Below are 14267 nucleotides of genomic sequence, written 5' to 3' on the forward strand. Positions count from 1 at the left end.
TGTGACCCTTTTCCTATTGCCATGCCCCCAAAAAGTGAAATGATGATTTGGTGCCGGGCAGCTATTGGTCTGAGAGGAAGAGATTACCAGGCAATGGTAGAACCAGTTTACTCAGACAGTAGGCCCACCATTTTGACAGCATGGGGGGTGGTCAATGTACGCCATGGGAGGGTGCCCATTCGCATAATAAATATCGGGGAGAGGGAAGTGTACCTGCCCCGGTATGCCACGCTAGCCAAATTATATACCACTAATCAAAATTCTATACAATCTGTGGAACCCTTGCCTCCATCTCACCCGGAGGAAGGTAACGGCTCTAAGAAAGACATGGAGGACTGGTGTCAGCAACTACATTTGGGTACTGATTCCACTCCCTCACATCAGAAACAAGGAGTCTATCGGGTGGTTCAAGAGTATGAGAGAGTGTTTAGTAAACACCCGTTAGACTTCGGGCGAGTCAAGGGGGTAGAACACCGCATCCCCACGGGAGATCATCCTCCCATAAAAGAGAGGTATCGACCCGTACCCCCTGCACATTACCAACACGCCAAGGGGATGCTTAGAGACATGAAGGAGGCTGGGGTAATCCGGGATAGCTGTAGCCCCTGGGCAGCCCCACTAGTTTTAGTCAAAAAGAAAGACAACACCATGAGGATGTGTGTAGATTACCGGAAAATCAACCGTATCACACACAAGGATGCGTACCCCTTACCAAGGATAGAGGAGTCATTGGCTGCTTTAAGATCTGCTAACTTCTTCTCTACCTTGGATCTCACTAGCGGGTACTGGCAGGTTCCTGTAGCAGAGGCGGACCGGGAGAAGACCGCATTCACCACCCCGATGGGACTTAGTGAGTTCACCTGCATGCCGTTCGGACTCTGCAATGCCCCAGGAACCTTCCAACGATTAATGGAGTGCTGTCTGGGCCACAGAAACTTCGATACGGTCCTGTTGTACCTGGACGATGTCATCGTATACTCCAAAACTTATGAGGACCACCTGAAACACCTGGCGGAGGTGTTCGAAGCTCTGGCGAGTTACGGCCTAAAGGTGAAACCCTCCAAGTGTCACCTCCTGAAACCAAAGGTGCAATACCTGGGACACGTGGTGAGCGCTGACGGAGTGGCTCCCGACCCCGATAAGATCACCGCAATTAAGGGATGGCCAAGCCCCTCCAGCGTAAAAGAAGTGCGGCAGTTCCTAGGGTTGGTAGGCTACTACCGAAGGTTTATTCCCGGTTTCACCAAAAAGGCAGCGCCTATGCAGGACCTCCTGATAGGCCAGTCCCGGAAGGCCAAGAACCAGAAGCCGCCCTTCAAATGGGAAGAGCTAGAAGAAGAGTCCTTCCGCCAGCTGAAGATGGCCCTCACGGGGGATGAAATCTTGGCGTACCCAGACTATAGCCAGCCCTTCATCCTCTACACCGACGCCAGTAACATCGGGCTAGGAGCCGTACTATCCCAGATTCAGCAGGGGAGAGAACGAGTGATCTCCTATGCCAGCCGAAAACTGCGACCCACCGAAAGGAACCCCGAGAATTACAGCTCATTTAAGCTAGAGTTCCTGGCCGTGGTATGGGCAGTCACCGAGCGCTTTAGGCATTACCTCGCTTCTTCCCGGTTCACCGTATACACGGATAACAACCCGTTGATACACCTGGACACGGCAAGACTCGGTGCCCTGGAGCAGAGGTGGATGGCCCGTCTGTCCAACTACGAGTTCACAATCAAATACCGGGCAGGACGCTCCAATACTAACGCGGATGCCCTGTCCAGGATGCCCAACCTGCCGGACGAAGGAGAAGATCCGGAGGGACTGGAAGAAGTTGAACTCCCTGCGTTCCACCGTCATGGGACTATCCAGTATTCCCACCGGGTAAGGGGTAAACAGGCTGCTACGTTGAACCCCTTACCCCACTACAACTGGGCGGAAACGCAAGACAGCGACCCTGCCGTCCGACTGGTGAAGGAGATGCTGACTCGGCCGGAGGCTCGACTTGAACCAGACGCTCCGGAGGAAGCCAAACAACTATGGGCGGAGAAGAGTCGACTATTCCTTTACAAGGGGAAGTTGTGCCGCAGAATGGTCAACTCCCGGACGCATGAACTACTCTGGCAAGTAGTGGTGCCACGAAGAGACGCAGCCATGGTGATGGAGGCATACCACGACGGAGCTGGACACTTCGGGTGGAAAAAGCTGGAGTTCCTGCTGCGCGATCGGTTCCACTGGGTAGGCATGAGGGGAACCATCGAGAAGTGGTGCAGAGACTGTGGCCCGTGCAATCTGAGAAGGAAGGACCGGGCCAGCCAGAAGACTCCCCTGCAGTCCATCGTCACCCGGCAACCGTTGGAACTGGTAGCCTTGGATCATGTAAAACTGACCCCAAGCAGAAGTGGCTACGTCTACGCGTTAACCATCGTGGATCATTACTCCCGGTTCTTGGTTGTCGTCCCCGTCAAGGACTTAACGGCTCAAACAGCAGCTAGAGCCTTCCAGCAGCACTTCTGCCGTCCACACGGGTACCCGGACCAAGTGCTGACGGACCAGGGACCTGCCTTTGAAGCGGAGGTCTTCCAGGAATTCTGCAATCTGTATGGCTGCCGGAAGATAAGGACGACACCCTACCATCCGCAAACTAATGGACTTTGTGAAAAAATGAACCAGGTGGTAATGGATCTGCTAAAAACATTGCCCCTGGAAGAACGCAGTCTGTGGCCTGAGAAGTTGCCCGATCTGGTGGACCTATACAACCACATCCCGGTAGGTTCCACCAACTGTACCCCGGCTTACCTAATGAGGGCGAGACCTGGTAAGTTACCTGTTGACCTGGAAATGGGAGTCCTGACACCTGAGGACACTTCACCAGAAACAGACTGGGACACAGAGAGGCAGCAGCAGTACCGGAGAGTACAAGAGAGCGTGGAGCGAAGTCTCTGTCAGGCTAGGGAAAGACAAGAGAAGACTTACAACCAGTATGCTCCCGCTGTTCCCCTGGTACCCGGAGAGCAGGTCTTGAAGAGGAAAAGACGGCTCCACAAGTTGGATGACCAGTGGGAGGAGGACCCGTACACCGTACTGCCCTCAAGCCACGAGAACCCGAAGGTCTGTACCATCAGTAAAGACGGAGGGGAAACCACAGCCATTGTATCCCGGGACCACCTGAAGAAGTGTCCCGAACAACTGAGGAACCCTGAAGAGGAACAAGAAGACCATCGACCCGTGGAAGAAAGGGAAGATATGGTTAGTACCGTGCTCGGGGACTTCCCTCAGTCTTGGACTCAAGTCAATGGTGCAGTTGTGGTACCCGTACTCACCTTCCTCCAACCATCATCCCAAGAACCTACGGAGCAACGGGTAGAGCTGGAAGAACAGCCGGTCCAGGAGGCAGAAGACTCCACACAAGCAGAACAGGAGAATCAACCCTCTGCTTATAGTGAGCCTGCCGTACCCCTAGTGAGACAAAGAGCCGGTAGACAGCTGCCCAGTTTACCCTTGACAGCTCCTACACCCTGTAGTTCAGGGCCAGACAGTCAGCTCCGTAGGTCCACTCGGGCCACTAGAGGCCAGTTACCCGCACGCTGGAGAATTTAAAGTGTATAAATTGTTTTATTTATGTTTTTCTGTGTATTGTTGCTTGTGAATAATTTTGTGTTTCCAGTTGTTTTTAGGAAACCTTGGTGGATTTACCGGGAATCCTTGTATATAGTTGGAGCGTAACCCAGGATGGACTAGAGACTGTTAAGGACTCGGGGTAGGACAGACCCCTACCTGGTTACGTCTCCCTGTGTTGGTGAAATGGACACCTTTGCTTTTCTTCAAAGACTACACCCGGTTGCGGACACGCCGCAACCATCTTATGTGTTTTTCTTATTGTGTTGTTATTGTTATACTTTGTTATGTTTTTCTAAATGTGTTTAGTCCCGGAGTACTAAATTTCACTAGGGGGGAATGTGGCACCCCAGGGGTCTGGTTTTCCACAGTAATGTAATGTTATGTCTGAGAGCAGGTGGGAGGTCCTTTGGTCAGGGATCCTGTGCATGCCACACCTCCTGCCCAGTCTTGGGAGGGGAAGAACTTCCCCTGTATAAACCCGGGGCTGAGGCAGGGTGAGTCAGACAAGGAGAGTGGAGACAAGAAGCAGCATAGGAAACAGGAGAGTTCCAAGGAGTCAGGGGCTGGCAGCTGCAGCGCTCGCCCTGACTAAGAAGATTCTTTACCGGACCCGGAGTCCGAGGCTGTGGGGACTAACTTCTACCCAGCAGCAGAATCCGTCAGGCAGGGGATTTCAGGTCCTCTGGCCCAGAAGCCCGAAGGCACGGTCACACGCGTGGGACCAGCACCGCCATCGTGGAGCGGAAGCCATTAGAAGGCCCCGAGTCACCGGCCATACGGGTGAGCACCACACGGTACACTCAGGGACGTGGGCTACTTACATCAGCTTCTAGCAAGGTAGCCAGAAGAGTACAGTCAGTTTGTGAGGCCTACAACTACGCCTGGCCAGGGGAGATCCCATCTGCTCAAAGACTGACCAGGCCCCGTTTGCTAGCAAGTACTCCGGGAGGGTCTATCGTTGTTACCAGTAAAGACCCTGAACTACACCGTACCGTCTCTGAGTGGTTCCTGCTACCCCCATCATCCACGTCGGCTGCCCTGAGGCCATACCCCTCCCGTTGGGGGTTATACTATCACGCTGCACAATCCTACCACTGGCCTCAGCGGTCTGCCCTGCAGCAGCAGCTCCCTGGCTGCACTCAACGGGTGGCGTAGTCATCAACTATTTACTACTAATAGACTGCCGTCTAGTTTGACTCCCTGGGCACGGACCGGGTCACCGCCACGAGACTACAACCCTCCACTGATCCGGCTCCGGGTAGGCTCCCGCATGCGCAACGCAGCGCGACACAGGCCCAGGGGCGCGTCACATATGACTCGCCCCCTGGGCCGTGGGGCACTCGGATCCGGGCAATAGGGAAACGATGGGGGTAGTAGTGGCGACCCGGTTCCGTGGCTCAGGGTGGTCAGGCCAGTGGTAGTCCGTTATGTGTTGTTGATTATGTCCGACTACGCCACCCGTGGATTTGCGGTTATTAGGAACCGCCGCTGCATGCAGACCGCTGGGGCTGATGAGGTGTGCAGCAATGGTAGTGTGACTCCCCACGGGAAGAGTGCGGCCCCAGGGCAGTATAGTGGATGGTGGGAGTGATGGTAGTGAGAGTCCCAGTGCTGGTAGTGCTGGAGGAGCAAGGAGCACACAGACAACAGGTTGCAGTCCAGGGCCTTTACTGAAACAGGTAAACTGACCCATAAACAGTCCCAGCTAGGAGGGGACCTGGATGTCTGAGAGCAACGGGGAAATTGGCCCTGGTCAGGGTGAGGGTGTGGGCCTACCGTGCTTTCTGCGCTTCTTCTGGCTATCTCCTCCTGATAGGGTAACAGCCCGCGTTTCCGAGCTTTCCGTGTATTCTCGCCTGTATGGCCTGCGACGTGGGTTCCTTTCTGCTCCCAGCCTTGTACGGCTTTACTGGTCCCTTCGGTTGTGGCAGGGCCTCCAGGCTTCTTAGGCCAAGGAATGTACAGTCCCTTGCGGACTGGTTCTCTGCTGGGGGATTTGGAATCCTTCCAGCCTCAGACACCAAAGTCTGGTAGATTAAGTCTGTTATCTGCCAAGACAGGCTCTCTTCGCCTCTTGTCTCTGGCTTGTGGCTCTCTCCTACTGCCACACTTCCTCTTAGGTGCAATCAACTTTCTGTCCCTGCTCCACTCTGGGACACGTCTCAAAGCTGAGACAGGCAATCCAGTTCTCTCTAACCCTGCCCTCAGCACTAGCTTTTATAGGGGCAGCCAGCTCCCCCTACTGGCCTGAGACAGGAGGCATTGCATGCTAATGTTCCTCTGACCAGAGAACCTCCCCCTTGCTCTCAGACACATCTTTATTTACACTTGTGGCATCCAGGTAGGGTGACACACATACGGCCCAGGGGGCGCGTCAGAGGCACAGAATTCCATAGGATGGGGGATATTCGGGAGAAATCTTGGAGGCGATTGCGTGAGGAACGAATAAGTGTGGAGGAGAGAAGGAGGTCTTGGGAGGACCGGAGGTTAAGTGAGGGAATATATCGGGAGATTAGTTCAGAGATGTATGGAGGAGAGAGGTTATGGATGGCTTTGTAGGTCAGTGTTAGTAATTTGAACTGGATACACTGGGGAAATGGGAGCCAGTGAAGAGATTTGCAAAGGGAGGTAGCAAAGGAGTAGCGAGGCGAGAGATGAACAAGTCGTGAAGCAGAGTTGAGGATGGACTGGAGGGGTGCGAGAGTATTAGCAGGTAGGCCACAGAGGAGGATGTTGCAATAGTCGAGGCGGGAGATGATGAGGGCATGCACAAGCAGTTTAGTAGATTGAGGGTTGAGGAAAGGACAGATTCTGGAAATATTTTTGAGCTGCAGGCGACAGGTGGAGAGAGGTTGGATGTGGGTTTTGAAGGACAGGGCAGAGTCAAGGGTTACTCTGAGGCAGCGGATTGTCGGTACAGCGGAAAGAGTGATGTCATTTATTGTGATAGAAAGATCAGGTGGGAAAGATATGCGAGATGGGGCAAGATAATGAGTTCAGTTTTGTCCACATTTAGCTTGAGGTAGCGGGAGGAGAAGAAGGAGGATATGGCTGCTAGACATGCTGGGATTCTGGACAGCAGGGAGGTGACATCTGGGCCAGAGAGGTAGATCTGGGTATCATCAGCGTACAGATGGTACTGGAAGCCATGGGATTTTATGAGATGTCCCAGGTCAGGTGTATAGATTGAGAAGAGTAGGGGTCCTAGGACAGAGCCTTGAGAGACTCCAATAGATAGGGGGCGGGGTGAGGAGGTAGTGTGGGAGTGGGAGACGCTAAATGTGCGGTTAGAAAGGTATGAGGATATCCAAGATAGGGCAAGGTCTTTGACGCCAAAGGAAGAGAGGATCTGAAGTAGGAGGCAGTGTCCAACTGTATCAAAAGCAGAGGACAGGTCAAGAAGAAGGAGTACAGAGAATTGTATGTTAGCTTTGGCTGTAAGTAAGTCATTGGTGATTTTGGTAAGGGCAGTTTCGGTGGAATGGTGGGGGCGTAAGCCGGATTGTCGGTTGTCGAAGAGAGAGTTATTTGAAAAGTGGGAGGAAAGTTCAGCGTGAACGTGTTGCTCAAGGAGTTTGGAGGCAAACGGGAGCAGCGATATGGGGCGATAGCTGGACAAGGCGGTTGGGTCGAGGGATGGCTTTTTGAGGATGGGTGTGATTGTGGCATGTTTGAAGGCAGAGGGGAAAGTACCAGAAGATAGTGATAGGTTGAAGAGATGGCTTAGGAATGGGATGAGTGTGGGGGTGAGGTTGGGGAGGAGGTGGGATGGGATGTGGTCGAGTGCACATGTGGTGAGGTGTGATTTGGAGAGGAGACGAGTAAGGTCTCTTTCCGTGATGTTGGGAAGGGAGGTTATGGGGGTAGGGAAATGGTGTGGAAAACAAAGGGGTTGTGGTGGTCGGACAGTAAAGACTTGCCGTGTTTGGTCAATCTTGTTTTTGAAGTGTGTGGCAAACTCCTCAGCAGAGATGACGGAGGTCGGAGGTGGCAGTGGAGGGCGGAGGAGAGAGTTAAAAGTGTTGAATAGCTGTTTGAGGTTGTAAGATAGGGAGGATATGAGGGTTGTGAAGTTGTGAATATATGAGTTTCACTTTTTGTATTGAAGAACTGAAATAAATTAACTTTTTGATGATATTCTAATTTTGTGAGAAGCACTTGTACCTGTGGTGGGCTTGGGCAAAAATGGCAGTCGGAGGCGGCGCATGCACAGATTGAGATCTCAGGACATAGTCCAGTCCGTTAACAGGATTATACCGGGCCAGAAACCAGCCCGGGTAGCATGTGACGTTAAACCGAGAACACAGACATGTGGATTTGTGGATCGAGAAAAAAGAGCAGCCCAAGGTTAAATTGGATATTTAATCGCCTAGAGGGCATACTAGACAAAACACTGTATACACAATGGATATACAGTACATATACAATGGTCAGACATGCAAATAGAGGTGGTAGTACAATAAGTCTAAGCAGATGATACAAAAGTAATTTAGCAGTTGGATGTTAGGCCTTGGTGCTGGCAGCCACATGGGAGGTGTTGTGTGCCAGCGGTTTCCTGTTTCTCCCAACACGATACATGGCGTGACCTCCTACAGAGGAGAACAAAAACCACAGTCTCGCACAAGCAATTAACCCCTTGTTAGATCACTCCCTTTTCTGCCTCCGGGATGGTCCTATTTTCCCTCCCCTTAGGTCTAGTAGCATAAGCTTCAAAACCTTCTCAACGGAAGGTCATAGGAAGGCAGTTTTGAGATTCCCGAGATCTCAAAAATGTAACTGGTATATGGCAAGAACATACGATAACTCCATAACTCCTTATCAAAGTATGGCTCCTGTACGTCTGGGGAGGGGGGAGCTTTGAAGCAGTTAAGTAGCTTGGACTACCCGCAGGGGTTCACACTGGTCTTGGTACAAGCTAGGCTGCTGAGGGTGTGAGTTTTGCCTCTTGGAACTATTGAAGCTGGACCTCCTGCTGAGTCTGGTGTCCTGTCTCAGTTCACACTTTGAAGGAGGTCTATAATCTCCCACTGGATTTGATAGTTGATTGGCATGAATTTATATCCCCCATATTCTTCACATCAAGTATGATTGCAAATCCTGATTGAGGCTTATACTTTTTTCTACCTAGTATCAGTCTCCTACTAACAAGACCTATACCCACAGTCCTGTGCTACCAACAAGAAAGGTCTCAGAACGCTCCATCCAATTACCATCCTGTCTAAGCAACCTACCAGACAGCCGACAAATGAGCAGAAGATTCATTAGTAGAGATGAGCGAATATGTTCGAAAATCGATCGCCAATTTCGAATTCAGTACTAATATGGCACATTCGGATTCTTGATTGGAAACTCGAGCATTTTTTTATTAAAATCGTTAAAATTCGGTAAAAGTGCGGGAAATTATTGCGTTGCCACTAAAGTATTTTTAGCACTTTGGCTAGGATAGTGGTGGTGTATGATGAGCGGGGGGGGGGGGGGCGTGTTTGATGAGGGGAGGGAGTGGGGTGGGGAGAGGAGCTCCAAGGTGCAGCATGCTTGTAATCTTTTTTTTTTCCTTAATTTTATGTGTGCAAATTTCGGCTAGCCAATCAGGGCACAGGAACCATCCACAATGTCCAGACACAAGGGCTTGTGCAATTGGTTGTTGAAATCTCATATCCCTCTCTATATAAAGAGCAATTTTGTGATTATAACAGGTCAGATAGGATTCTACTGATGCTGCTCCTGGATTCATTAGAGATTTTAGCTAGTTAGCTAGGCGGTTGCTTCTAAGTCAGTTTAGATAGCTAGTGTCCTGTGTGGCTGTGAAATCGACCTTCCAGCAGATTTTTTATTGTGCCATTAGTAAAGTCCAGACAAAGACAGCAGGGCACATGTAATAGAAGTCTGTTGTGCATACTTCTACTGTGCTCCATGCATGAGTACACCTTTAAAAATCTATTTTTTTCAGCTGCTAACGTGATACAGCACGCCATATCTCAGTTTGCCATTTTGTGGCATTGAAATTCAGCAGTATGCAGAGCTCATGCAGAGTAAAAAAAAAATCTATTTTTTGCTGTGACTAACGTTATGCAGGACACCATAGCCCACCTTGTCATTTTGTGGCCATGAAATTCAGCTGTATGCCGAGAAAAAAAATCTATTTTTTTCTGTGCCTAACGTGATATAGCATGCCATAGCCCACCTTGTTATTTAGTGGCGGTGAAATTAAGCTGTATGCAGAGTAAATGTTATACAGGCCTCATCCAAGCTAATAAAATAATTTATTCTGTTACTAACGTGATAAAGTAGAGGAAATCTCAGTTTGAAATTGTTTGGAGCATATCTTCTATGTTATACAGGCCTCATCCACAGTTAAAAAAAATACTTTCTTCTGTTATTAACGTGATACAGCATGCCATATCTCACCTTGTCATTTAGTGTAGCTGAAATTCAGCTGTGTGCAGAGCTGTTGTAGAGTAAAAAAAACTATTTTGTTCAGTTGCTAATGTGATACAGCAAGCCATATTTAACCTTGTCATTTAGTGCCGCTGAAATTCAGCTGTGTGTAGAGCTGGTGCACTTTAAAAAAATCTAATTTTTTGTTGCTAATAATGTGTGCTCCTACCACACTATCTGAGCAACATGAGTGGGAAAAAGAGATGTCGTGGTGGAAGGGGGAATAGGCTTGTTGTTCAAGGTATACGTGGGGTAGGTGGTAATGTTAGTTAAAGCACTAGTGAACCAACACTGTCACGTCCTAGCCAAAGACAACTGACAACTTCTGTTACTGGACGGGCTAAACCACTCCCTTTCTTTGGCAGCCGCACAGCGGTACAATTTGTTGATGAGGACCAGAAAGAGCAGGTACTCCAGTGGATGGTAAGCGCTGCTTTAAGTGGCCTCTCCTCCTCTTCCTCCACCTCAACATCACACACAGTACAATATAAAGAGGTGGCACCCCAATTACCCTTGCTTCCCCCCACGTCACAACTATCCAACCACCCAACTGACTGTAGGGACAGTTGGGTGAGCCTGTAGAACTGTTCACGGGGGGAGAGGGTTTTGACTGTATTACTACACGTTATGTGAATTGTTATATGTATATTGATAACTGTTTGCTGTAAATTTTTGAAACCTAAATAAAAATAATTGGTTTTAAAAAAAAAAAAGAACTGTTCACACATTCTATGCCATGGGCATCAGAAGTGTGCTCCAAACATTCACAGAGTCAAGAGGAGGAAAGCATCTGCACTGATGCCAAATTTTTTTTTGGGTTGGATTCGGGCAGGATGAAGTAGGGTGTGAGCATCTTTCCGACCCTCGTCACTAGATGTTAACCCCCGGGGGGAGATGATCCTGATGAGACTCCGATACCTGAGGCTCACGCGGACTGTACTGTGCTGTCAGGGCAGGAAGAGGAGGAGGGTGACTCTCAGGGCGAGAAATGGGATAACATACTAGATGATGATGAAGTTGTAGATCCCACTTGGTGTGAACCCAGAGGCACCCAGTTGAGTAGCTCATCTGAGGAGGTGAGGAGGAAAAAGACGAGGAGGTTACGTTGCGTCCTACGGCGCAGACACGGAGTGATATAACCACGATGAGCACTGCATCCTTAGCCACAACTGTGGCAGTGGCCAGCAGCGGTCGCAGGTCTGCAGCCCGCAGGGGTGGCAAGGTCCTTTTTTGACACCGCAAGGGATGAGCCAACTCACGTTATCGGCAAACTTTGCAAGAAAAAACTCAGTAGGGGGAAAAAGTGCAATATTTTGACTACTACATGCATGAACCTTCACATGCACAATCAACATGCGTTACACTGGCAATCTCACTGCGATAAAATGCGGACCTCAACAACCATCAGCCGCCCCATCAACCGCATCAACCGTAACATCTCCGCCTGCACCCCCCCATTCACTGTTCAGCAGTTTGTGTAGTTCACCGTACTCGTCTATATAGTTAATATAATATACTTAGAAATTGTAATTTTAGCAATGAGGCCTGTTGTTGGGGAAGGTGAGCAATGGGGAAACAGAAGGGCCCTTCCCATCTCTGTCTGATAACTTACATCCTTTGTTACACAGCTTGCCTATATTGTGTAAGTAGAATACATTTTTTATTTCTTTGCTTATCAAAAGAAAAATAATAATTGTTATTGCAGTGATTTGTTGTCTGAAACTGTCACTTTAAAGAACGTCCATCGTTATAATTTTTTAAAATATTATTTAAAAGATACATTTAAAAATAAGAAACTTTGTAATATATCTTATTAGATAAATCTGCTTCTTTGTCCTCCTGGGCTGATCTTTCATTTTTAAAATTCTTAATTCACAGGAAGATGTTTTTCAGTGAATACAGACTTCCCCATCACTGAGATAGGAGATGACAGTTGGTGCTCATAATGTTCTATGGAGAACATGTGACTTCTAGCTCCTCCCCGCTCCACAAAATTTTAAAAGCACCAACTGTCATCTCTTATCTCAGTAATGGTTATATCTCTCTTCCTTGACAAAAGATTTTACCCCGGAATTGAGAGTGAAAGATCAGTCTAGAAGGAGAAAGAAGCAGATTAAGTTTAATGTTTTTATGTTTGCTATTGATTGATGAAATAAAAATTAAAATGACAGTTATTCTTTAAGGTTTGTTTCATCTGTACTGCAGCCTAAATCTACTCAAAAGGGCTGAAAATACCTCAAAATAATTCTTAGGATATGTTCTCACTTCAAAAAAAATGCAAAGAATTTTCCACTGTGTATTTGCTTGTGTGGGAGCTTTACTTCTGGTTATCAGCCGCTCCCTATATTATCCTATTCCCTTCATCTACAATTATGGGGTTATGGAACTTCAGCCACAAAATCACAGCAACATCCAAACCATAAACAGCAAAAAGATAAGAGGAAATCACACCCAAACCATCAGATCCCTCTTATTACTGTTCTCGGTGTATTAGGAAGGCGGATAAAGAATCCGTATAATACAAACATCGCTGTCAGAAAGGAAAGGTGATCCGACCGCATCTGTCCAGAGATGAATTATTGGGGTTTGTTCTGGTAAACCTTCATGTGAATAAAGGGAAGGGGAAGCACTGACCTGAGAGGCCGAGGAGCAGGAGGCCGAGGAGCAGGAGGCTGAGGAGCAGGAGGCCGAGGAGCAGGAGGCCGAGGAGCAGGAGGCTGAGGAATCCGTTCATGGCACTCGCAGTTCCTCTTCTAATTCACAGATCACTCCTGTAATTTCTTGCTGTTCCCGGAATGTGATTTACAGATTCCTGTGATTATCTGACTTCACAAAGCAGATATGTTCCTGCGTTATTTCCTGCAAAAAGCGGGGGGCGAATATTCCATGTTCACTTTCTATAATTCTACCCTTTCCTGGGAAATCGACATTAGACTGGAGAGAGCCCATGACTGCCAAGAAGCACACCTAGAGTGGAAATTCACATAGGATTCTGCCAATGTATATACTAATTGTATCATCAGAATACGGCCACCTTGTAATATTTGATTTTCAATTTTTTTTTTTAGATTTTTCAACTCTTATGTAAATAATGTTTAGCTATGCACATTACTGTGCAAAACTTTTAGACAGGTGTGGAAAAAATGCTGCGCAGTATGAAGCTTTCATATACAGAAGTGTTAATAGATAATGTCTGTCAATTAACAAAATGCAAAGTGAATGAACAAAAGAGAAAGGTAAATCCTATCAGTATCTGTGACCGCCCTTCACCTCCATTATCAGTATCTGGTGACAGCCCCTCGCCTCCAGCATCAGTATCTGGTGACCGCCTGTCACCTCCATCATCAGTATCTGATGACCACCCGTCACCTCCATCATCAGTATCTGGTGACCACCCGTCATCTCCATCATCAGTATCTGGTGACCGCCCGTCGCCTCCATCATCAGTATCTGGTGACCGCCCGTCACCTCCATCATCAGTATCTGGTGACCGCCCGTCACCTCCATCATCAGAATCTGGTGACCGCCCGTAACCTCCATCATCAGTATCTGGTGACCGCCCGTCACCTCCATCATCAGTATCAGGTGACCGCCCGTCACCTCCATCATCAGTATCTGGTGACCGCCCGTCGCCTCCATCATCAGTATCTGGTGACCGCCCGTCGCCTCCATCATCAGTATCTGGTGACCGCCCGTCACCTCCATCATCAGTATCTGGTGACTGCCCGTCACCTCCATCATCAGAATCTGGTGACCGCCCGTCACCTCCATCATCAGTATCTGGTGACCGCCCGTCACCTCCATCATCAGTATCAGGTGACCGCCCGTCACCTCCATCATCAGTATCTGGTGACCGCCCGTTGCCTCCATCATCAGTATCTGGTGACCGCCCGTCACCTCCATCATCAGTATCTGGTGACCGCCCGTCACCTCCATCATCAGTATCTGGTGACCGCCCGTCGCCTCCATCATCAGTATCTGGTGACCGCCCGTCACCTCCATCATCAGTATCTGGTGACCGCCCGTCACCTCCATCATCAGAATCTGGTGACCGCCCGTCACCTCCATCATCAGTATCTGGTGACCGCCCGTCACCTCCATCATCAGTATCAGGTGACCGCCCGTCACCTCCATCATCAGTATCTGGTGACCGCCCGTTGCCTCCATCATCAGTATCTGGTGACCGCCCGTCACCTCCATCATCAGTATCTGGTGAC

At 49.1% G+C, this 14267-nt stretch overlaps 1 protein-coding gene across 1 annotated transcript in view; it reads right to left on the reverse strand.

Moving 5' to 3' along the window:
- The window catches only part of LOC141162490 (uncharacterized), a 142587-nt gene extending 129705 nt beyond the window's left edge, over positions 1-12882 (reverse strand). The window contains exon 1 of the mRNA XM_073648657.1: positions 12685-12882. Coding sequence (XP_073504758.1) covers positions 12685-12784 — 100 coding nt within the window. The 5' untranslated portion in view covers positions 12785-12882. The remainder of the gene's footprint in view (positions 1-12684) is intronic.
- Between the last annotated feature and the right edge of the window lie 1385 nt (positions 12883-14267).

This window comes from Phyllobates terribilis, unplaced genomic scaffold (genome assembly GCF_046119375.1).
Source record: "Phyllobates terribilis strain yellow unplaced genomic scaffold, ASM4611937v1 Scaffold_9__5_contigs__length_417890890, whole genome shotgun sequence".
Taxonomy (NCBI): domain Eukaryota; kingdom Metazoa; phylum Chordata; class Amphibia; order Anura; family Dendrobatidae; genus Phyllobates; species Phyllobates terribilis.